The 25,078-nt window shown below is 38.2% G+C and overlaps 2 protein-coding genes across 12 annotated transcripts; one reads left to right on the forward strand and one right to left on the reverse strand.

The window, feature by feature from the left end:
- Nucleotides 1-237: 237 nt before the first annotated feature.
- LOC100119740 (KAT8 regulatory NSL complex subunit 2) lies at nt 238-7,206 on the reverse strand. Of its 4 annotated transcripts, none has more exons than XM_032597432.1 (7): nt 6,987-7,206; nt 2,130-2,396; nt 1,862-2,043; nt 1,615-1,783; nt 1,284-1,447; nt 802-1,202; nt 238-731 (listed from the first exon to the last, which is right to left on the reverse strand). In XM_032597432.1, the coding sequence occupies exons 2-7, from the start codon at nt 2,387-2,389 to the stop codon at nt 456-458; spliced, it is 1,452 nt and encodes a 483-aa protein (XP_032453323.1). In that variant the 5' UTR covers nt 2,390-2,396; nt 6,987-7,206; the 3' UTR covers nt 238-455. The 4 variants fall into 4 exon arrangements, with proteins under 4 accessions (XP_032453323.1, XP_008216441.1, XP_032453324.1 ...); XM_008218219.4 differs by lacking the exon at nt 6,987-7,206 and adding an exon at nt 3,276-3,384; XM_032597433.1 differs by lacking the exon at nt 6,987-7,206 and adding an exon at nt 3,242-3,353.
- On the forward strand, nt 2,733-25,030 carry LOC100119802 (cyclin-T). 8 transcript variants are annotated; one of them, XM_032597419.1, is made up of 9 exons: nt 2,733-3,077; nt 7,007-7,660; nt 9,286-9,496; nt 9,575-9,698; nt 9,950-9,995; nt 11,104-11,194; nt 11,269-11,466; nt 11,553-14,450; nt 18,182-19,635. In XM_032597419.1, exons 2-9 carry the CDS (start codon nt 7,515-7,517, stop codon nt 18,296-18,298), a joined length of 3,831 nt encoding a protein of 1,276 aa, XP_032453310.1. In that variant the 5' UTR covers nt 2,733-3,077; nt 7,007-7,514; the 3' UTR covers nt 18,299-19,635. The 8 variants fall into 8 exon arrangements, with proteins under 8 accessions (XP_032453310.1, XP_032453309.1, XP_032453308.1 ...); XM_032597418.1 differs by having other exon boundaries at nt 2,735-3,077; nt 7,004-7,660; XM_032597417.1 differs by lacking the exon at nt 2,733-3,077 and adding an exon at nt 4,154-4,249 and having other exon boundaries at nt 7,004-7,660.
- Nucleotides 25,031-25,078: the final 48 nt, after the last annotated feature.

The raw sequence follows: 25,078 nt of genomic DNA on the forward strand, positions 1-25,078 counted from the left end.
TTAGAATCGTGCAAGTATTTAATGTTCGATTCTGCGAGGATACGCTCTCCATAGATACAACAATATATATCTATAATTATATACAAAAATGCCACATCGCAGAAAATAAAGTGATTTGTATTTTAAGGGGTGCTAATAAACGTATGATGATGTATTCTACTAAAAAAGTGTTTTCTCAATTTATTTTGCCTACGCAATGATAATAATTCAGGTAAGGAAATTTAATAATGCGAGCAGTTTTAAGTTAACGTATTTTCTTTATAAAATTATTCAACAAGTTATATACATTTCGTAATCATTAGTTGAAAAATGTACAAATAATCTATTTTAATATAATAAAAATAAATAATGATACGAAGGCGAATTTTAATGTTACATGATTTTTGGTTAAAAATGAAATTATTTAACATTTGTACATCTGAGCGATTACTAATGTGTGCACTGGAAAATTATGCTCATTTTGTTACTAGATCATCCTTATCGTTTACTTGCGCCGATAGACTAAAAGCTGTGTCCGTGCTTGTCTCACTAGCAATACTCTCGTTGAACGTAGAAGTTTTATTCACGACATCGTTCATTTCACGCATTATGCCTGCCATGTCGTCATCGGGATCGATTTCCATACTATCACCTACAACGTCGATTTCCATTGCTGCTTTTTCTTGCGTCGGATCAATTGGGACTAGTGGTGGTAGTGATGGTGGCTTCTCTTCTGGTTTCTCCTCTTTTACCTATGGATAAATTAAACTTGATATAGTTAGTTGAACATTACAATAACGTGCTTGTAATATATTATCTTACCTTCATGGGCTCCAATTTTATTTCTTTTGGTACTTGAGCGTGAAAAACACAATTCGTATCAAAGATCACAGGCACCGGTTCGTGACATTGCATATCAGCTTCTATTGCTCCACAGGCTTTAAACAATACTTGGTTCTGGTCCTTAAGTATATGCTTACGACAGTATTTTGAAGAAGGTAACGTTCTTTCTCCACACTTAACTCCGCCTTCGGTAAAAATACACTTTTGCATGCTAGGAGGCTTTTGCGCTGGGCCCTCTGTTACTTGTGCTCGCCGTTCTATAGATTTTTTATAAAGAATAGCTTCCACGCCACTTCGCCTGTGATAGCTATTTAAAGCTTTCAGTTTTTCATAAATTTTCTTTTCCTTCGCCGAGTCCTTCACTTGAGCGTGAATACTGCCTGTAAAACATCGTAAAGATAGTAAATCATTAATTAGTAGAATTTGTTATTTTCAAATTTTCGTATTCATTCATTACTTACACAACGTTTCTTTTTCTTTTTTTAAGGCGTGCAAATATTTTCGTCTTTTTTCCCTTAAAGTGTATTGCAGCCTTTTAAATTGATCGATATATAGTGACTGTAGCCTCATTAGCTTTTCTCTGGCGATATAAACAACTTCTTCCGCTGTATATACTCCAGCATGCCTGGAAAAATTTCAATTTCATGATAGTGTTTATTTGACTTTGTATGCTCTATCATATTCTGTACCAAATAATTTTTACAGAGCAGTGACATGTTGAGTAAAGTTTACAAGTTTATTTTCACACGATTCAAGCCAGTAAAACTATAGCTATGATTGCATAAAAATTACCTCAATGGATCTTCTTCAGGACTATGTAAGCTTTCATTATCACTGTCTTCTAGATATGTTCCTCTTACGGTGTCACTAATTAAAGTGGGTTCAACGTCACTATCTGAAGAACTGGCATAATCCAGAATATCAGGTCCTTTTGCATTTACTCTATACGAATCAATTTCAGCTACAAGTAGGATAAAATATTTGAGTAAAAGTTTAAAAAAGAATAAATAAAGCCACAATAAATACAAAAACTACATACCAAATGGTTTTAAAATCTTAACTTTTTCTTCTTTGACATCTTCTGGTTTCACATTTGGATCTGTCGGTTTTACATAATGTCTTAGACCAAGTATCAAAGTTTCAGCACTTTCTGGCAAAGAATGTTTGGTATTAGATTTATTTCTAACACTTTGAGCTCTTCTTGCGTGTTCCGCACAGTAGCTAATAAAAAATAAAATAATTCAAATTGTCAAAAACACGAGGTTCAATGAGCAAACGCTGAAGCATTTCATTTTAATTATACTCACGAAACATCTCTTCTTTCCAGCTTAGGTGCTGGGTGCTGACACTTGCGTCCATTAACATTGTATATAAAGCTGCACGGCTTGAATGGGGCATTGCTGTCTTCTAAAATATGCCTCAAACAGTACGAGTAAGAGTCCAGCAACGGTCGGGTACATCGATACAATGAATAAGCACAGTGGCGTTGCTCTTTTGATTGCTTTGCAGATGCATTCAGCGCTGACACAGTTGGAGCAGGCATTGTGGCCTTGGGGACTCGAAACATGTCCTACCTGGAAAAAAAAATTTGCCTGTCAAATAGCCACAATACGAACGGTGTGGGACATGACGTCGACCATTGACGCCCGACTAACGAATTGTCGGCAACGACTGGACCCGAAATTCAAAATTACCGCGCAAAATGGCGACACCGAGACGACCGATCAAAACAGCATCCCATTCGACTTTTAACTCGCTCTCTCGGGCAAAAATTCGACAGCAGTGTAGCAGGAAAAATCATCGACGCTCATTCCCGGCGAAATCCAGTCCTTTCGGCGAAAACAACTCGAAATCCAATCGCCAACTTGACAGCCGCGGTGTGGATGAAGGCGACAGGCCAGGCCTCGGCCATTTTGCGCGGTGCGTCGTGTGCGTTGTCGTAGCTCGCCGTCGTCCCGTCAATTTGTTTTCGCGCACAACAGCAGAGCAAGCCCGCGTTGCGCGTCAAAAAATCCAGCACGAGTAGCAGTTGCAGCAGCAGCAGACAGCTCAGGAGGGTGAGCAGCGGAAGAGCAGCGCAGAGCCGCCCGATAATAATGATAACCGAGAGTAGCTGACGATCGACGCCCGACTACTCGCTCACCTTCACAGTCCAGACACAATCTTCGGCTGTCGCAGCTTCTCCCCCGGGGTACACGCACAGAGAGACAGACAGTGACAGAGAGAAAGAAAAAGAGGTGCCGGAGAGAGAGAGAGTACGTAAGCGCAAATTTTGCGAGCGAGAGAGAAAGAGAGCGAGAGCGAGAGCGAGAGAGAGAGAGAGAGAGAGAAAACACTACGCGCGCTTCCGCGGCAGGTTTTGGCTTTTCCCCTTTTTCTCTATAAGCGTATATACTTATAAGTACAACGTCGCACTCACTCGCAAGGCTGTGTTATATAGGTAGGCTATATACCTCGTTCGTCCGAATCCTATCTCGTATAACGTGCAGAGAGGGAGACCTTCTCGCCGCGAGAGATTGGAGCACAGTGCCGCGGATAACGTGCGCGAGCGAATTCTCGCAGACTGCAGCGCGCTCTCACGATTTTACGCGACGGCTTTTCCCTTATTGTTGTTTGTTGCTGTAATATAATACAGGTTGTACCTATACGTGTCCTATACGCGTGTAAACGCGTTTCCACATGGGTACCTCGGTTCGCGGGGATAGGGCTCTCTGGTGCCATGGCTTTGGTCGTCGTGCGTGGATTCGGGGACTTTTTCTGCATTCCGCGTCTTAGGTGCGAGCATGATAACGTACGGGCTTTATAGTTATTCCGATGGAAGGTAAGGTCGACGCCCACGGATTCTCTTAAATGCCTGCAGCCTCGAGCGACTTTTCAAGCCGCAACGAGTCGGAGGTCGAAAACTCCGATAATGATTAGGTATGCGATTGCACGCACATCGGGAGAGCAGAAAAAAGATGTCGATCGCGAGCTCGAGTCATTTCGGAGCAACGACGACTCTTGCTCCGAAATCTTCTCAGCTCGCACAAAATACAATCAGCGCATGTGGATAGGGGGGAAAAAGAAAGTCGTCCCCATTGAGCGTATCTCCCGAAATTATTTCCGTACTTGCTCCACATTCGGCCTACGTCGTGCATTTATATATAACACATACACATCGCAATACTTCGCGTTCCTGCACCCTCGCGGCGGTGCTCAACGCGCAGGCGCGTCCCTCTCGTGACGTTCCCCCACACACAACTATACAAGCGCGCACCACGTAAGCCCAACAACGCAGCCCAAGCATCGGTGTGTACGTGGTTGCGTGCGTGCGTAGGTAGCTAGCTGCGCCGTGAGTGGCTCGGTCGTACCTTTGGCAGCGCGAGAGGACGCCGTGGTGTTGTTTCCTGCTGCACAAACACACGACGAGGTTTTTCTCTTACCCGCAGTAATAATAATATTCATAACCTATTAAGCGTTCGCATAATATAATCCGTTATGGCTCTGCGACAATAATAACTATACGATATCGGGCGTGAGACGTGATCGCGCACACGCTGCTCTTGACGTGCTCTGCAGTGCGGAGTGTGATGCTGCTGGTGAGCAAAGCACGAGTTCTCTTGGCTTCTCTCTTTCTTTGCGGTTATGTCGACGCTACGACGTCCCGCGTCCACCCAATACATGACGCAATGTTCCGTAACGTGAAATTTTTCCCATTGTGTTTGTGTGTATATAACCGTGCAGTTTTTACGGGCGACTCTCTCGTACGACGGGGGCGATGCTGTTACGTATATAGGTTTTCGGGGGTGCGAGATTATTATGCGGAGCCGAGGACTCGAATCGATACACGCTCGACGAAAGGAAGATCTTTTTTTTTTACTATTGCGACAACTGAAGTGCTTCGGTGAAATTTCGAAGATTTTTTTACACGTTTATAACGCATACACAATTATCGATGTATTCATGATCTTTGACACGGGACTTTTATTATTTTAATTTTTCATGATTTTTCTCTGGATATACGTCATGTGCTTCTATACTGGCTTTTTTCAGTAGAAAGGACGACGAATAGATATTTTTATATTTTGTTGTTCACTCGTGGTTTACAGCATTTGTCGTTATATAACGCACTAGTCTTTTCCCATTTACATTGTATACTCAGTCCAAAGCTCGACTTGTATTTTGAATAAATGAGATTTTTTTTAATCATATTACGCTGTATATTTTACGCTGTATACGAAGCCCATCTGAAAAGCATCTAGGCGGTTTGACGACGATGACACCCGCACCTATAGCGCCGTCAGCGCACCATCATAGTACTCAAAACTATATAAGATGCTTTTCAGACAGGCCGTGTATATCAAATATTATTATTATTATTATTATTATTATTATTATGTACAATGTGTACAAGAAAAATTATCATCAAAATGTATGAATAATTTGTTATATTTTTCACTTCAAACTGTTTTCAGCCATTTTTAAGGTGTCTTAATTCATCATTACTAATTGATTTTGTTTATGAAACAATATTCTCGAAATAAATATATTATTCTATGAGAAAAAAATGAATGTTTGTTTTACACATTTTATTATTCAATTTGTCACACAATTTATAATAACAACAAAAATGCTTCACTATCCTTTAAAACCAAAGACGACAAGTAGTCGAAATATTTAAGTTTCTTTTTTCTTTGTTTCGCGACGGGCAATGAGTAAATTAAGATTGTTTTAAGTCTTTTGCTATGAATGAATCCACTCTCTTGAGCTGCACGTTTCTTACGAGCATTCGAACTTTTTGAATGAAACTTTCGAAAACAAACAAAGCATAAGTATATACTAGTATAGTTCTGAATGATCTTATCTATCCTTGGGGCATTTCACGAACGAGCGGCGCGTCGTTTCAAAACACGAGCAATGTCAGTCGAATTTTTCGGTAAACAAGCCAAAGTCGCGTCAATATTATCGAGTGCCCATGCAGTGTAACAGATGCGCCGTATGAGTCAGATATGCCGATGCGCGTGTAACTGTATACGTATGCGAAAACCAAAATTTCGGCTAAAAGCCGCCGTCTCCCCAAGTCGTAAAAGTATATACCTACCTAGCTATTCTTGAAAAACCCTGTCCCGACGCGGTCATCTGCCCCGATTCCCCGCATAAACTTAAAATCCGACGCTAACTGCACGTGTCTCCTGGCGCGCAGAGGCGCGACGGTACATTCGGCCGCGCGCCGCCCCGCCCGCTCGGCGGCCGCCGGCGGGACCTTTATTGCGGGCAATATATATAAGCGGCGTAATCCCTTAGCGTAGGGAAAAATTTTCCTCGGTTTGCAGTAAACGAACCGATGTAGCTATTTTCACGCAAACGTGTAGTCGCTTCGACTGCGTCAGTTCTCTGCCGGTGCTGGCTCAGTCGCTCGCTCAACGTCGGGCTTACAAAGTTCAGTTGTGCACTTGTCACGCAAGTGAGAGGATCGGCTTGCCGATACATCAGAGCAGCCGAATCGTGCTTAATTCGTGTTTGTGTTTCCCCAGTGATAAGCACTGACTCGTGTTCGCGTATCGTGTCAAGCCGGAAACATTTAGTTTTCACACACTCGCGGAGGTGATGCCTACCGGTTACTCGAGGTTTGTGAAGCATTTTTAAACGCGGTTAAAGAAACTTCGGTAATGCGCGCCGATGAATAAACGATTTAATTAAAATCTGAAATTTCACCGAGCTCTATCAAAGGGCGTTAAAAATACTCATATAAACGGCATTCATAGTCTAGGATAAGAATGAAAAACCGCGCAAGGAATAATAGTGTACCGAAAAACAATATTTATGTTCGTAGGCATGATAAGCGAGTACAGGCAGACTAATTCCATGATTTTAGAAAGCGTTTTCCTTTCATTTGAGCATCGATTTATTGTAAAGTATAAAATCCTGCATCAAGGGTGAAAAAAAAGCAAATTCTCATAGAGTGCAAAGTCATCCCTCGCAAACAATCGAATTCCGCGGTAGACCGACGGTCTCGTCGATCTCTCGAAGCTGCGGCCACTTCCAATTTTCAGAACCACCCCCTCGCATCGTCGCAGCTTTCCAAAATTAAGCCTTATACCTGAGCGACAGCCGGGGAAGTACCCATGTTCTCCACCCACCGACCCTCTCCCCCACAGGCCCGCATACAAACAAAGGAATCTAACCTGTCCCGTATTCACAGCAGCAGAAGCAGCCGAGCCCAGCCGAGCCAGAGATTCGTAAACATCCCTATCAGCAGCGCCACATTGAGCGGCGGTGAACAGCAGCAGCAGCAGCAGCAGCAGCGGCGGCGGCGGCATTGAATTGGCAGCATCAGCGTGTAGGCTCAGTCCACACTCCACAGTCAGCGCTCGCATCGTCGCCGTAGCTCGCCAAACCTTGACTGACCGGAAGCAAGAGCGCATGAGGCTTTATCCAGCTGCAGTTCGTGCCCCCTGAAGCTGTCTCCAGTCGGCCTCGCGTCAGTGCCTGTGCATATAGCTATAGACATAGCTACAAGTGAAAACAAAGCAGTGAGTGTGCCCTCGCCGTATATCGAATCGAACAGTCTCGCGCGGCACGATATATATGTTGTTGTGTGCGTCGTCGTGTTCGTGTAGCAGTGCAAACGGCGTGAAGTGTGCCGCAGCCGAGTTAGCTGCCGCCCGCCGCCTGCTAGCCGCCGCAGTCGCAGCAGTGCTGTGTACATATAAATGGCGACTGACGAAAAATGGTACTTCACGAAGGAACAGCTTGCAAATACCCCGAGCAGAAAATGCGGTATCGACGCCGATAAGGAGTTGAGCTACCGCCAGCAAGCGGCCAATTTCATCCAGGACATGGGACAACGGCTCGTCGTGTATCCTTTTATTCACACACAAGCAAATTGCTCGTGCGCGCGCGTGCCCTGCACGCACGCACGCAGCGTTTCACATGATTTTCACCTCGCCCTTCTCCTTTCCACAGCTCCGCCGCTCGCATTTTCTCCTTATTTCAAGCTTCCTCGGGCGCTCCTGGTTCACCAGGACGCATCGGCTTTCACGTGCGTCCCAAGCACGTTGCCGAACGCTGGGAGAGCTGAGGTCACGCGTCCCCGTGTTCTCTCTCTCTCTCTCTCTCTCTCTCTCTCTCTCTCTCTCTCTCTCTCTCTCTCTCTGTCTTGCTCACTTCCAACAGATCGCGTGGCTTCGAGAATGTCTGCACCGACGCGGGTGTTCGGGATTGCATTGTGCGCTGCAATGACAAGCGTTTCGTCCTCGTGGTATGCGGGGAACCCAGGGTACGAGGGCGCGATGCCAGGGCGGAGGCCACGTAACCTCCGCGAAGCCGTTTCTCTCTGGCTCTCGCTCCCTCTCTCTCTCTCTCTCTCTCTCTCTCTCTCCGCGGCCGTGTGACTCAGGCTGGCTAAGGAGGACGGCAAAGCAGGTCAGCCACGAGCGCAAGGCTCCGCTGACGGTTTCCTCCTGGATTCTTTCTTGCCTGTTATTTGTTCGAAATTTCGTGCTTGCAGATGATTTAGAAACTAATGCTATGCAGGGATGCTTGATATGAATGCAAGTATTGCGAATGCTGAGTATGGCTGCATTGATTCGAGTGCATGGTTTTTTGGATGTTAGGATAATATTTTGCAGGTTTATATGGTAAAGAAGCAAGAGGCGTTGTTTCACTTGTTGTCTAAGTTTTGAGCAAATCGGCATGCCTTATTTTGTGGACGAGGAAAGTGATTTTCTAAGCTATCTTGGCATCTAGTCTTCTTAGCTTTGTTTATATTGCCGTATATTATAATGTTTACCCTACTCATTACGTTTAATCATATTACTTACATTTTCTTCAACAATATTTATTACTAACAGAAATCTGATAGAATTGATGTAAAAAGTTGATACGTTGAATGTTCATTGTTTTCAAATTGTAGAGAATCACAAACAAGTTATACTAGTTTCTAAATCTATACATCAACAAAGGTTGTTGTTTCAATGCTATTAGGAATCCCAATTCTGATTATTCCGATGACTAAGGATATGCTGCTTGATTCTTATCAGTGTTTTCAGGTGTAGATAAGTGGAAATTTTAACTGATTAACAGTCGGATGGCAAAGATTGCAAGATTTATAAATTTATTTGTATTATGTCTGTTGTTGGTTGTTTTGTCTTTTCAATGTAGAGAAAATATTGTTTATAAATTTCTTATTTCACTCAAAATTATTAGCTAGATATTGAATGCTTTTATTTTAACAGTTTGAAGATGGATTGAAAGTTTTTACAACCAAGCCTGAAAATCATATTTTAATTTCCAAAATCTTTATTTTTAACTTTAATTTTGGTTCCAACTTTCTTCAAATGATGAAATGTGAGCGGGTGATCCCACCCCGAACACTCCTATATGAATTTTTCATATTCTATATGCACATTTTATCATGATCATTATTTTTATGTCAACAATTCAGAAATTTTCCTTAACTAGAATATATATATATATATGCAGATCGCAACTATGTATCAATACAGCGATTGTATATATGCACCGCTTCTACGTTTTCCACTCGTTATCGCAGTTCCACAGGAACTCGATAGCAGCGGCAGCTCTGTTTCTTGCAGCAAAGGTGGAGGAGCAACCAAGAAAGTTAGAACATGTCATCAAAGTGGCACATATGTGCCTTCACAGAGATACACCCCCTCTTGACACAAAGTCTGAGGTAAGATACATTTTTTATCTTTTAAGTTAAACAATTTTTTCTATGAATCAAGTTGTTACTTAATATTTTAATTTTCAGCAATATTTGGAACAAGCTCAAGACTTGGTATTCAATGAAAATGTTTTGCTGCAAACTCTAGGGTTTGACGTTGCTATTGACCATCCGCACACACATGTTGTTAGGTGTTGTCACCTAGTGAAAGGTATATTCTCTCTGTTTTAATTAATTTATCAGTATTTACAACCATGTTTAAATAATTGTACTGTTTGAATGCATGCTATGCAAATACCTTTTCAAAAGGAAAATACATAACAACTATTAGATTTTATATAGCAAGTGTTCAAAACATATGCGCAACGCAGTGTTCAAAAAGTATTTTTTAAATACTGTATTGTCATATAAATGTTGTTGACTAATGTTGCAGGCTTTATTTAACGACTTTTTTTTTTTCAGCAAGCAAGGACTTAGCCCAGACATCATACTTCATGGCATCTAACAGGTGGCTAGACATTCTATCCTAATAAATTTTACTCTAAGCGGTCTTCAGATCATATAAGATGCCCGCTGTAATCTATTTCCAAGCTAAAAATTCCGACAATTTCATGCAATATTCTGTCCTCTTTACCCCAATTGTTTTTTTTTTTTTTTTTTTTTTTTTTTCATTACATATGAACAGTTTAAAATAAGTTCTTCGTTTAACTTTCTTTGTACAAGAAATGCTTCACATTCTTGTGGAGAACCCGCCTATTGTAGAAAAGAATATTGCATGTTAATAGTTGCGATAATGCTTGGCTTAAAAGAGAACGTACTGAACGCGATCCGAAGTTTTATTTATAAACCCCAAAAAAATCAATGCAGAAAGATTTAAAATAAGGTAAATCATTATTTGAAAAAAATGAACGTTTTATTATATGGGTGCAATTTTAATGTTATTTTTTTATTTTTATTTATTCTTTTATATATTTATTTATCTAATTTTAAAGTTAGTGGTGAATCAATCTGTATTAGTCATATTTATTTCGTTGCACTAATACTATAATCAAGAAAAGTATTTACTTGTAACAAAATACATCTATACCTATGTTGTCAATGTCTCTATAGCACTGTGTGACTTAAGTCCACGTTTATGTCACACCTATATGTGACCGTGATATGGTGAACTTAAGGCAGGCAGGAGCTATAAAAAAATATATAATGGTTGTACAAATTATATTTGCAAAAGAAGTCTTCTTTAACAAATCTGAAATTCTTTATCATCTTTCTCATTAACTTCTATGTAATCAACCATGTTTTAAGAATGAACTTTGTTGCAGTAATATGCATTCTCTTATACTTCCGAAATAATTTTTCATTAGCATCGCAGAAAAAAATTTGAAATCCTAAAGGTCCAAAGTTTGAAAAATATAGAACTTCTTAACATTTAAACTTGAATATATTTACTTTCAAACGCACAAGTATAGAATGAATCAATTTCATATGTACAAATTAGTTACAACTACATTTTCAAATTTTTTTTTGCAATAAAATTACAAATATTTATCAATGAAATCATTAATTCTCCATCATGTTGATAACAAACTTAAATAAAAATATTTTTTTTCTTTCAGTTTGCATTTGACGACAATGTGTCTTCAATATAAACCGACCGTCGTAGCATGTTTCTGTATACACTTAGCGTGTAAATGGTCAAACTGGGAAGTAAGTATGCACGCCAAGCAGATTTAACGAAAAAGATAACGAACAGCATTCATTACTTTTTCATTTTTTCATAGATACCTCAAAGTAATGAAGGGAAATACTGGTTCTGGTATGTCGACAAGTCAGTGACGTCCGAATTATTGGGACAACTCACTGGAGAATTTTTGCACATATTCGATAAGTGTCCTTCAAGGCTGAAGCGCAAAATCCGGAGTATATCGGCAAACCAAAGCCCCAATATGAATCACCCAGCGCTCTCCAATTCACCATTTGTAAGTATTATTTCACATTTATAAATTGAATTCATCATTTATTTTTTTCGAAGTACCTTTGCTAACACGAAATTTTAATCGTTCAGGATGCTGAACCACGTAAAGTGCAATCTCCGGCAAATGCTGATGGTAGCCTCTCCTTCCAATCAAGTCGACCGTTCCATCCCGATGTCAAATCGGAGACCGATGCTAGCAAAAGGCCCAGTTCGTCAATGTCAGGTCGCTCATCCGTTGACTACCGGGAGTATCGCGAGAAAAAAGAGCGGGCGGAACGCGAGCGCGAGAAAACATCTGCTGCCTCACACTCTTCGTCGAATACCTCGCTCAACGCGGATCCCAGCAAACACCATTCGCACCACCACAAGCAAAGTTCATCTGCTAACGTGCCTAGTAAGCATTCAAGCTCATCGTCCTCCTCGAGCAGCATTAAACAAAATGTGCACCACAACCACCACCATAGTTCACGACAAGATGTCAAATCCTCCTCACAAATAATGCAGCAGAGGCATTCTACAAGCGGTAGTAGTGGCAGCAGTCAACCTCGTGATCCTAACAGGGACCGACAAAGAATTCCTAGGGAGTACAACTCGTCAAGTAACACAAGCGGTGGAACCGTCTTCTCGCATCATAGCCTTGACAACTCACTCGAATCTGCCCTCAACAACATCTCTCAAGACTCGTCTACCGTCCACCCACCCGAAAAATTAAGCAACAGTGTGCACAAGCCCCACGATGGTCGTGGAAATGACTTGAGGCACAACAGCAAACCTCAGCAGTCACAGCAGCAGAAGGATGCAAAGCCTTACTCTAAGTACCCTGATTCGGCGTCTGCGACGTCGAGATCGTCCTCGGCCTCGTCTTCAAAGAAGCCGGATATTTTTGAGCAACGAAGCGAGGAAGTGCGTAAACTCATAGAGAAGCCGCTGCCTCCTGTGAAGCCAAGAGCGGAGGTACAAAAAGAGGAGTATGCGGCGATGATGCTTAAACAATCGCATCATCCGTCCAAGTATGGACATCAGCCGGAAAAGCCGTTGCCTAATGCCAATTCTACGCAGTCATCGGAGTCCAAGATGTTAAACCTCGGCCAAACTGCGTTTAGCATAGAGAAGTCGCCCAGCGCTCCTGTTTCAGCTTCTCAGATCTCCCAAAAGTCCATGTCGGTCTCTAAGAGCAGCAGCAGCAACAGCAATCTACCAGTAAAAAATGGTAGCTCATCCTCAGCATCCTCGTTAGGTCTTATTAACAATCTTGATGACATTAAGACGGAAAAGAAGCCAAGAGGGTATCTGACTGCACCAGTTGGAGATTCCGACAATACCGGTTTGCAAAATCCGCCTCCGCCACTCACAAAACACAGATCGCTTTTTAGCCCCGAGAAGACGCCGACTCCAACGCCTGCAAGTTCGAGAGAATCCTCTCACTCGCGAGCACTCAAACAAAAACAGAGGAGCTCACCGGCTGTGCCAAAGCAGGACTTGCCGTCTTTCACCAGTCCTAACGCCATGCAGCTGACACCGGAACTGCCGCATCTCAAGTCACAGAGGCTATCGAACAGCGTCAATACAATGTCTACCTCCTTGCAAAAGCAACATCGTACACAAAATAATGCCGATACCGTCAGTCTAGATCAAGAATCGAAGCAGCAACTGCAGATGCTCGAGGCGCACTCGCGCAGGTTCATTTCGAGTTTCGATTTGAATGAACAGTCATCCGGGTTGCCTGATCTCATGCAACCCGCCAAAGATAACAAGAGTGTCACCGATGTCAAGCCACCGCCAGAACTGGTAAAGTCATTTGAGAATACAGACCAGATGCTAATGTCCAATCAGAGGCACAAGCCGCAACAACAGCATCACGGTTTGAATAATGGCCTTGATGGAGTCTCCGCAAAAGAATACTCGACGATAGATCCATCCAGCTTTCGTTTCAATTCAGAGTTGCCAGATGAACTTCTTAGTACTGAAATGCCCTCAGACTTTATGTTCATGAAACCAGAACCTAAAATGAGCGACTTCTTGTCGCTCCAAGACAAGGTACTGGAGATAAGGCAGGAAAGCTTTTCTCCACTTAAATCGGCGCAAAGCATCAACGCCCTGTTGCAAGAGCCTCTAACACTTATGCCCTCTCTGCTTCATGATCAGCATCAGCAGACTCGTGATGATGACAAATCATCGCTACAAACACAACTACAGCAGCAGCAGCAGCAACAAGTACTTCCCGAGCTTCCTCTACCGTCGACCGTAGACATGAGTGACCTGACTGGCCCTGTTCAGTGCATGGTCGACATTCCTGTGACAACCGCGACAGCGCCGATCGTCCCCGTAGAGTCTGCACCAGCGGTTAGCACGGCGCCGGCGACGCAGGAGGAGAAGAAGTCTGAGCATCGTAGCAAGAGCGAGAAGAAAAAAAAAGAAAAGAAGCACAAACACAAGGAGAAGGACAAGTCAAAAGACAAACACAAGCACAAGCACAAGGACAAAGACAAGGAGAAGGAGAAGCATCATCGTGATAAGAGTGACAGGGAGAAAGACAATAAGACTGAAGAGGGCAACGGCAGTGCAACGAGCGGGAATCCTTCGCTCGGCGCCGTACCCATCAAAATCACTATACCCAAGGACAAACTCAATCTGAGCTGTGACTCTATTGGCACCTCGTCCTCCTCAACAACCAGCAGTAGCCTCAAGATTAAGATACCGAAAGAGCGGTTGAAGGTCAACGAGGTCTCTCAGCAGCAACCGCAGATGCAGTCGCAAAACATGTTGCCCCAACAGGCTCCACTCAAGATCAAGATCCGGACTGACGCTCTGGCCAGGAGCACAAGCGATCTACAAGAAAACAGCAGTAGAAAGCGCGAACGTGAAGTGACGGAATCACCTATTGGAGCGCCACCGGCCAAGAAACAGCAGCCGATGCAGATGCAACAACGTCCGAACGAGCGACAAAACGGCCGGCATAACTCTTACGGTCCAGGAAGCACAGACAAGGTACGTGGAGGCGGAAGAGGGGCCGGACCCCGGCTTCCCCAGTATCCGTATCAGCGCTACTCGCTACAGCAGATGCGCGAGGCAAGCTACCGACCTTATCAGCAGCAGCGCCAGTCGCCGCCATCGCCAGCCTTCTTACGCCATCCCCGTCCTCCTCCCCACCCTTTTTTTACCAATTATCCACCAGCCATGCAGGTACCGCCGGTCTTCGGGTATACGGCTCCCGGCATGTTCGACCATGCCATGTACTATCAGTATCAGAGGCAACAAGAGTATGTCGCGGCCATGTACCCACAAAGCACGGCTGGCATGATGATGACGGCGGATGGACAGATCGACACGAGTGTCCCTCCGCCGTCATTTCCTCCTAGTAGCAGGCAGCAGCAGCAGCAGCAGAGACTCGGGACAGATTCAGATAACTTTATCATTGACCCAACTGTTGCAGCTGCTCTGCAGCCACCGCCACCGCCGCTCCCGAGCGGTCCTCCGCCCAGTTCCTCACCACCGCCACCTCCACCACCCGAATAAGAGTTGACGATGATTATTAAGACAATTTATTACTATTATATTAGATTTATACATATAGTATCTTTTTATACATGCGAGAGTTCAAAACTAGTACTATTTCTTTTTTTGTGTTTTTCTTCTGTCGATCAGAAGCTCGAACTATTGGAGTATTTCATTGAATTTGCCAAGTCGGGGCAACACCGGATCTTCTAAGTATGCAGTAGTATAGCAGTTTTTTTTGTTAATTTAAGTGTTATTCATGAGATGACAACATAATAGCATTAAGTACAAACTGATAATAGACTTAAATATAAGCAGTGTACTATATTATAAGCACTGACTATAAGCAGTAACAAAAATTCATATAAGTTGATTGTTGATATGAATAGTTACTGATATCTATATATTTTTGTTGCTTACAAAAAGAAAAAAAACAGCTACTTTAAAGATAATATTAGTCTGCATACTGCAATTACTATAAAATAATGTATTATGTTATTTAAAAGTAGCATAATATAGTTTTTAATGAAAAGCATATGAAATACTCCCTTAGACAGAGCTACTCAATCGTATATATCTTTCAGTAGTGACATGCAGAATGCCAAGCCTAGCCTCTCTCTCTTTTAGTCGTAGATGTATCACTAGTATGAATTTATTTCCTATTTTCTATTTTCTGGTTTTTATCGTTATTATTATTATTTTATATTTTATTTATTATTACTATTATTAGTTTTTTATATCTTTGCGTTTACTCTTAGACGCCGTAGAACACTAGCCCGACTTGTTGTTATTTATTTAGTTTGTTTGTGCCTGTGAGCGACTGATTTTTTTCCACTTCAAGAGTACTTTATCATAAAATAATGAAAGATAAGCTTAAAATCTTGAAAAATTGATATTTTTCTCACGTACTTTTTGAGCATACTACACAGTAAATCAGGAATTTCTATGAAATATTTCTAATGAAAAATGAGTAATCAGCAAAAATTTACAATCGATTCAAAAATTTACAAAAAGTTGTAACGCCAAATTTCATTGGCGTTTCAGTTTATTATTTAAAGAGAAAGAAGAGAAAAATGTAGTATACAATTAATGACTTAGCTGTAATAAATTATCTTCATACAACAATACCAGCTGAATGATTGCTGGAAATCCTCAACGCGCGCAACTTAAATAAATGAAGTAATAAATGATGGGACCATATGTCACCTTTAATATAAATCAGGTAGCATTCATCATGTTTGCTGTGTCCTCAAGACGTCGAGTTTGTCGAGTCCCTAACAGATTTGGCCAAAAATCAAAAGAAAAGAACACGCAAAAATAAACGAAATCGGGTCGAAATACGCAAAAAATTAGAAAGTTATCGCCAATAGTAGATTCATCCTCCGTAATTATGCGATTTCTGTTTTGTTTCTTATTTTAACGATTTAAAATATCGTTGAATTTCACGTTACTAAGTCACGTGTTCCAATAAATGATCATTTTAATCTTGGATTAACAATTTTAAATATAATAATATTTTATATTATATATATATATATATATATATATATATATATATAAATGAAAAATTGTTTAAATTGTAATATAAATGTTTATACTCGTTATCAAACGGTCGAATATTGGGACACTATACTAATTTATTGATACTTTCAATTATTTTTATATCCCATTCCGGTTATTCACGACAAACGCAGGGCGTTTGTTCTATTAAACCTCACATAGAATAGTGTACCTATATACATAATTTACTAGTTATAATTTCTTCTTTTCCCGCATTGTTAATCAGATATTTAAATGAATTTTAAAAAATTCTATTTCAACACTTTTATTGAATACTCGTTAAAATTCTTGTCTTACAAATTGTTGCTAGGATTTTACTTTATTGACTGTGATTTGCACTGTTATAGAATTATATACACATATTTCTGAAATCGATTTTTTCCGGTTCAAATCAGAACGTTCGTGGATATTTAACTTAATATTTCTATGAAAAAAGTGCTTTCTACAAGAAAAGACTTGAAATATTTGTTTTTAATGTATGAGCTTAGTATGTGTGAATGCGTGAGTAAAATTTTAAGTATGCCTTTATATACGTTTTTATTTTACTATTATGTACAAATTACTGATTTTTAATTATGTTTCATGTTAGTTTAAACAAAATCGGTTATGGACTTTATAGTTTTACGATTTTATTTGACAAAAGAAAATAAAATTAGACAACGTAATCAATTTGCGTCAAACGGGAACGTTAGTTTTCCGTTTTATCTTAGAATGCATGTTGGTAGTTGAAAAAATCCATATACATATATTTATAGTCGTCGAAAGTTATAAAGAGTAACAAATAACGGCGACTAAGATGTTTATGTTACAAAAAAATGTGATAATAATATAAAACTTTGTAAAAAAATGTAATTTAGTTCATATTTTATTATTAGTACACTTAATATTATTACATTAATGAAAACGATAGGCTGAGTTTTAAAAAACTAAAAAAACATAATTTAATTCCAAATAAACGACGCCTAAACTTTCCTATCGCCAATTACTCGGTAGTGTCTGCACGTCGATTTCTTCTTTGAGTAGTTATTTTTTTATTAGTTTGTGTATGACCGTAGTACTTCAGAAAAAATTTATTTTCTTCAAGATTTTAAGATATTGGTTTCCTGCATGATTTCTTGAAATCTGAATTGCATTGTCGTAGGTCTTGATCGTTTCTGATGTCGACTGTGCAATGTATATATAAAAATAGTTTCTATTGTGCCTTGTATTTTTGTGCATCAAAATCGTAGAGGGCCGCTTCTTTCGTTATTTTTTATAAGTTTCTCGTATATTTTACTGATCCCGCACGCTATCTAAGTTTTTCTTTTGATGTTTGTAGTAGAAATATTATTTTATTTTTATTTTCTAGAGGTTGTGAATGCCTTATCTTGTATCATCAAATAAGTAAAGCTATATGGGCTTGCAAAAAACTTTGAAAATATTTTAAAACTTTGAGCTGACACAAGAAAAAGGCTTTCACATACTCTTAAGCTAGAAAGAACTGTATAATTTAGCTGATTCGAAAAATAGTCGAATAGTTTGATTCGTGTGAGGAAAGTAAGGGAAGAGAAAAACGTGGCTTAAATGCGCTTCTACTTCTCGATCTTCTTCTCCCGAAATCGCGACGACGTAGTTTGAAAAAACAATTCAAATTTTAATCGAGTTATTTATTTGTGTGTTAATAGCCGGACCGATATTACGAAGCCGTCAATGTTAAAACGGATTCGGGTGAAGCCGTCGAGGGACTGACGAGGAAATTTGTACCTACGAGCTACGGTTCGTCTCCGAAATTTTTCTCCTAAAACAAACAAAAAATAATATAAACAAAAAATTAAAAATAACGCTATGAATGGCCAAGTTGTTAAGGTACACTAGTTTCTGTTTTATCGAGACGCTCGCGCAATAAGGAAAAGAGAGAGCAGACTTTGTAAATAGATTCGTTTTTGTACGAGATGTATATTTATTTTTTTATACTTTTCTTAAGAATATTGTTAGCTTGTAAATAGACGAAGTTATTAATCCTTCATTTTGAAGGATAGCAAACATGAAAATGTTTTTATAGGAGAAAATGTTGCAGTAATTGACTGATAGTATGTCTGTATTTGTATAAAGTGATCTTATGTAATCTTAATTGTTAAAGAATCCTTTTACTTTTTGTTCACATTAACATCAAACTTTTAAAAAAATTAGCTTGACGTGATCATTTTTCGGTAAAGAGTATAATATTTGACTATTATATTTGGGGAAATGTAAAATTTTGCAAAAGTGAAGTGGTCAACGTTTATAAGAAAAAGTAGTTTTCTTTGTTACAAATAAACAACGTGTACGTATACAAAAAATTATAATGTAATTTTGTGATACTATTCTATAGGCTTTTGCAAAATACATAAATATTCTCATTGATTTGGTAATTTATTTACTTATAGATAAACAAAAATAAATAACACGGGTAGAAAATAGTATCGCAATTATTATTTTACGAGCAATATTTATTTTCTCAGCAACTTTTTTTATCCATGTATAGCATTTAATTTTGTTAATAAATAAAATTTATAAGTTTTTTTATACGTGTCTGTATTTATTTAAAAATAGTTTAAAATATTTTGTTTTAAATATCTCTTACTATCTTATGTATCAGTCAATTACTGATGCTTCAATAATTCGAAATCAATGGTAAAATCTTGCCATGCTGTTGTAATAATCGCATAATACATTACTGAACATGATGGTAAAGATACAGCTGTTTTATTAGGAAAGTTAAAAATTTGAGCGTTTTAGTTCAAACGGCGTAGAACAGCGTAGAAACTTGTTTCGAATTCGGCATTCGAATTACAGACTTTTCACGATTGTTAGGTTTTTATGCAACGTGTACTTATTTATTTTATGTACTTAGTCTCCGAGAATATTTCGTAACACTGAAAGAGAAAATTTTAATTAACACTATTTTGTACTGCTTTCTTCTCGTTTTAATTTCAACGCGTATTCATCATTTTTATTAACAACAGTTTATTAGTTATTTGTTCATCCCTGCATCCTGCATATGTACAAATTCTCATAGTTGACTTTATCTTGTGACAAAGATTTTTTCAAGTTATAATTTCTATCAATGTGAACTCTTAAGAACATATATTTTAAATATCAACTAGGGATGAATCAATTATAAGGGAAAACTTGATTTAAGTTGGTAAATCAAATTTTTATGTCTTTTTTATTTAATCGCATTATATCATTCTATTACATTTTTTTATATTCTCTGGAAAGCGTTGTGATTTTTTTTTTTACTAGAATCAGAACATTTTTTCGAATTGATTCGTCTCTATAAGTATACTAGTAATGCCAAATGTTTCGAAAAGTAAAGTCGCTACTACCTAAATATCAAAAACATCTCGTCACAGCTTTTTATGAAAATAACTAGATAATTTATGTAACATTTCGTGACAAATAGATTTTTTGGTAGTGCGGACAGTAAAGGACTTTGCTAATCGCCTTATCTTCCAAAACTGTGCATGTTAAAAATTAAAATATCAAAGATGGGCGGTGCGATCCACAAATTGTAAATAAAATTTCTTCATTTGAATTGTTTTTTGTATATACGTACATATAAATTTAAATTTACTTTTTATTTGTTTCGATTAAAAAATATTTTGATGCTCATTGATTAATTGTTTTGAAAATTCAAAAATTCGTAAAAGTTTTTTTTAATCAGATATATGCCCATCTTCGATGACAATTGATTTAATAATTGTAAAAATGTGAACCAATACATGAAAAAAAAATATATATATATGAAAAAAAGGGAATTAAAGTAGGAAATTGTCTTTTTAGGGTGATCGAATGACGTACACGTGAAACGGAACGTTCGAACGTCGACGAGAAACAGAGAAAAGACAGAGAGAAAAAGAGATTACAAACATATAACGTTACTGTGACGTTATAGTAAAACAAAGCAAAAGCAAACACACTTAGGATTAAAAAATGGTCGTCAGTCAAGTGAGGGGCGACGTACCTGGAGCTAATCAGCAATAAATGTATTTGCTCCAGAGGTCCACCCGCACTGAAAGTCAGCCCCGAGCAAGCAAGTGCAGTTGTGCTGCGTCTCTCCTGCCAGCTCCGTCTCTATTGTTGTTCTGTTGTATAGGAGTTAAACCGATGAGAGCAAAGTTGCAAAGAAAAAGTTGTGTATGAATTAGAAGCAAACAAATAAGAAAAGCGTACGACATATGCATATATTTTGCGGGTGCATTCCTTTACCTCTTCTAGAGGAGAATAAGAGAGCGAGAGATAGATTTTGTGAGAGTATGAAAGGGAACGAGTTTTGCCTTATGTTGATATAGCTGCGCTATTTTCGATGTGTGAAAATACGATGCTCGTGTTGTGTAATTTAACAAGAAAAGAAAAAAAGCTAATACATAAAGTAGAGGTTAGTGAGTACAATTGAGCACAAGAGTAGCGAGATACCGTAAAAGAAGGAAAAAGAAACAAAGTCATTAAGTTTTAGGTGCAAATGTTTTTTTTCTTCTGCTCGTTCTTAACGATCGATGTTATGTTAAGAGTGTGCGGGATGGCGGAAATAACTAACGATAAATCCGAGAGTTTAATACCAAATGAGAGTTTTGTTAAATAAAACAAGCTGATAATGTTTGTTTTTAAGTTCGTCTCCGGGTATATTTATTATAACTTTTTCTTTTGTTCTAATTTCTAATTTTCTTCCTCGTTTCAAGACGCGAGCGAAATGACTTCTGTACTCGATAGTCTTAATACTTGCTGCGAGTATTAATTCTTCATAGCAGAGGTGCCCCATATACATGTTACTTACAAGTAGCCTGCGTATTTTATTAAGAAAATAAACAACCATCAACTGAACAAAGCGTTACGTATTAGGTTGCGGTCAAGTAGTGAACAACTACAAGACGCAAATGTCTTTGAAAGCATCTTAAAAACTTAAACGAATGTTTTATTTCTCTGTACATAGATTCATTTGTTTGTATAAATATAAACGTGTGTATATAAGCAAACATTATTGTCATTTGTATCAAGAACTGATTACCATTCACACAATTTAAAAGCCTGACGTTTTTAAGTAATTAAAAAACAAGTGCATCATTTTTCTTTGTGGTTGCTAGGAATATTATCTATAACTTTCGACTTTTCGACTGACTGCAAATGACTATCACAAACCTAAATAAAACTAAATATTAGATAGAAAAAAAATATTTGTCTTGTTTTTCATTCTCAAGGGAAATTTTATTCTGAGATCATGATTGTTTGAAGATCGTTTTTCATTACATTGAAATCATAGACCATTGTTATTTGGTCAATGTTAACTTGAAATTATTAATGACAAATTTGTATTTTTTAAATTTTTATTAATCTTCATTAATATCTCGTGAACATAAATATTGTTTAAGCATATATGATACACTTTTCAGTCATAATTCTTTTTAGAGGCCTATACAAATAAAAATGCAACGTTTTTATTATCCTTTTTGATCGATCATTGTTATATTATCCCATTTTCTGCCTAAAGTGGCGACAGAATTGTTATATTTATAAGTAATCGTAAAAAGCACTGTAAATAGAAATTTAAACAACGTAAGACGGATTCACATATTGAAAAATGATAAATCCATGAATAAGTGAATACCAATTCAAGTGTTACAAATAGATTGAAAAAGAAAAACTAATGCATTGTGATTGAATTACATTTTTCACTGATAACGGTAAATATCAATGAGTAAAAATATTTTAAACTGTAAATAAAAACTCATGTATAACCGATGGCTGAATAGATGCCGTTTTTGCAATTCACAGTGGAGATAAAACAATTAAACTACCTTTATAGAATTATTTGTAATTCTAAAATGATTTTTTCATAAAAATACGTACGTTAAGTAACAAATTTTGCATAAAAACACAAAAAAACTTGAAAAAATGAAGTACGCGTAATTATACTCTTAAAATCTTTCGGGTTTGTTACAATACATATAGTGTTGGTGAATTAAAAGGCATATGCAAAAAATAAAAAGAAAAAATGACGAGTGTGATGGAGTAAGCGTAAGAAGTTTAGGCACTTAAATATAAAAACACACCAATCACGTACCACTATATGTAAGCATATATTCACACAGGAGGCGATGACTTTTTACTTTTGCGAATCTCGACATCGGGAACACAGTGGGAAAGGAAAACATGTAGTTTTGTTTGCCTTTGATGATTGCGCCGAACTAATCGTATATATGAATACATTATGTATAGATAAAACATGAAACAAGTCAAGAAGACAACTCGACCCACTCATTACAGACGCAAAAACTTAATAGCTGATCTAAAGACAAGTGTCAATGACATAGAAATCAACACTACGAATTTCCCGGTTAATCCCCATCGCGGTTCGTCTTTGTCGCTGGCGTTGATATCTCTCGAGATTTATTTTCGTAAATATGAAGTAAAAGAGTAAAGAGAGAAAGAGAGAGAGAGAGAGAGAGAGAGAGAGAGAGAGAGAGCCACGAAGAAGAGCCGCAGATGAGCGGATTGCGCGGCGTTCGTCAAGTGTTCGTTTTATCATAATGAGTAGATTCTGTTGTGATGATGAATTATAACGATGACGATGGATAAAAAAGCAAAAAGAAAAACAAACGAAAAAATACTGTTCAAAACTGAAAGTTTTAATAGCGAATTTGTATCTAGAATACGAATAATCTATCTAGCGAATTGAAATGCCAGTAAAGCCGCAGCTTCGTTGTAGTGAAGTGCCAACTGGACGGACTAGTTTTTATTTATATTACCTCTTTCAATTTATATTATTTTAGTAATTTTATCTGTTTTTATTTTCTTCTTCGTATATTTGCCTCTTTTTTCTTCTTTCTCGCGACTAAACGTATGTCCAAGCGTACGTTGTTTACTACGTATAGTTCATTTTTCTTTAATTTTTAATTAACACGTATTCATACCGAAATACTTGTTAAGGTGAATAGTGTAAGAGGACAAGCTTGCACTTCGTGCAAGACACCGGCGCAATACATTAATTGTGCTCGATTGATGTGCGATCGGCTGTAAAAGCCGTGAAGGTGAAGTGACAAAATAACGAAAAAATAGTACTTTATAGCATAGTAGACTTAATCGCCTCGATCGACTCTTTGAACGTCGCAACTAGAATTTTTAACGTATACTCTTATAAAGCGGACTGTTTCAAGTTTTTATTACTCTTTCTTTTTGTACCTATAGTCCGCAGTACGACTAGTTGAGTTATTTGTGTAAAACCGCATCAGGATTTTAGTTTTTTTTTTTTTTTGTACACTGAGAAAACGTCCTACTGCCATATAGCCGGTGTAAAGGTCAGAGAGTCGTTCGAGCGTAATAATTTTGATTAAACGAAAAGTTGTTAAAAAATTGTACGACAAAAAAACTAAGATTCATTGTAATTTTTCATAATGCATGCTCGTTATTTAAGTGTAATTTTCGTCGCGAACGATTCGCCGTGTACAACGTATATAACGTATAGCGTTGTACAACCTTCAAAGGCTGCAATATTTTTCATTCGGTTGTCGAAATTTGTCGGTGATCCGACGACTCCGAAAATGTAATTCAATTGCAATTTACGCGCATTTGCCGGCTTGTTAACGGACTGTCGGTGGATTATTTCTTCTGAAAGGTTTCAATGGGAAAGTAGAGTTACAGTTCTAAAACTGCCGACTTTTTAAGTAACGGAAAATTTCTTTTGTTTTTAATTCTCTGACTGGTGTGTGTCTCGATGATGGCAGATACTTAAATGAAGCATTTACTAGATCTCGATCAGTATATACGTAACTGACAAAGCCAATTATTTTTTCTTTACCGCTCGCAGTTTACATAGTTTATTTAAATTGTTTTTTGATATTCCGTTGGGTTTTACGAAAAAAATTTTATTTTTACAATATGTGCTTTTTAGAAAAAATGTCCCAAACTAAAGAAGTGCAATAAAAAAAGGGTGGGAAACGCGGCTCTCCACCGACGGTCCTTAACAGAATTGCGCCTTCGATAAGAGAAAAAAATCTAAGAAAACAAAAACAAATAAAAAAAAAAATGCGTTTAACGATGCGTTTTTTCGTGATATGCATTGCAAAATGTTAAAAAAAATGCACATATACATTTAAAAGAAAACTTGCGCGTGTGAGAGCGGAAACGAGTGAGAGAGGTGATCGTGTGAGTGAAAGCGAGTAGTATACACTGAGTGACTTTACTTTGGCCGATTTCAGCGAACTTTGTGCGCGCGGAACAAGTGTGTCTACCAACGTCGGAGATAAGCGGGCCAAAGCCTGTGAAATGTAAATATATAAAAAATAAAAACGAGAGTGACGCGATACGGGAGAAGAAACGAATGAAAAATTTGTCACAAATTGCGCTTTGTGAACTAAAACACAAAAAAAAAAAAAGAAGATTATTGAATAAAGGACACCGTGTTCTTGTTTGTTCCTCCATTTGCTCATGCCGCTAGGTATATCTGTATCATTATGTACCTGTAAATATTAATAAATTAATGATATACTCTGCAAAAATCCTGTTATTGTTTGCTTATTTGTCCTCCATCAGTCCATAATATGCAA

The sequence above is a fragment of the Nasonia vitripennis genome, chromosome 2 (assembly GCF_009193385.2).
Source record: "Nasonia vitripennis strain AsymCx chromosome 2, Nvit_psr_1.1, whole genome shotgun sequence".
NCBI classification, from domain to species: domain Eukaryota; kingdom Metazoa; phylum Arthropoda; class Insecta; order Hymenoptera; family Pteromalidae; genus Nasonia; species Nasonia vitripennis.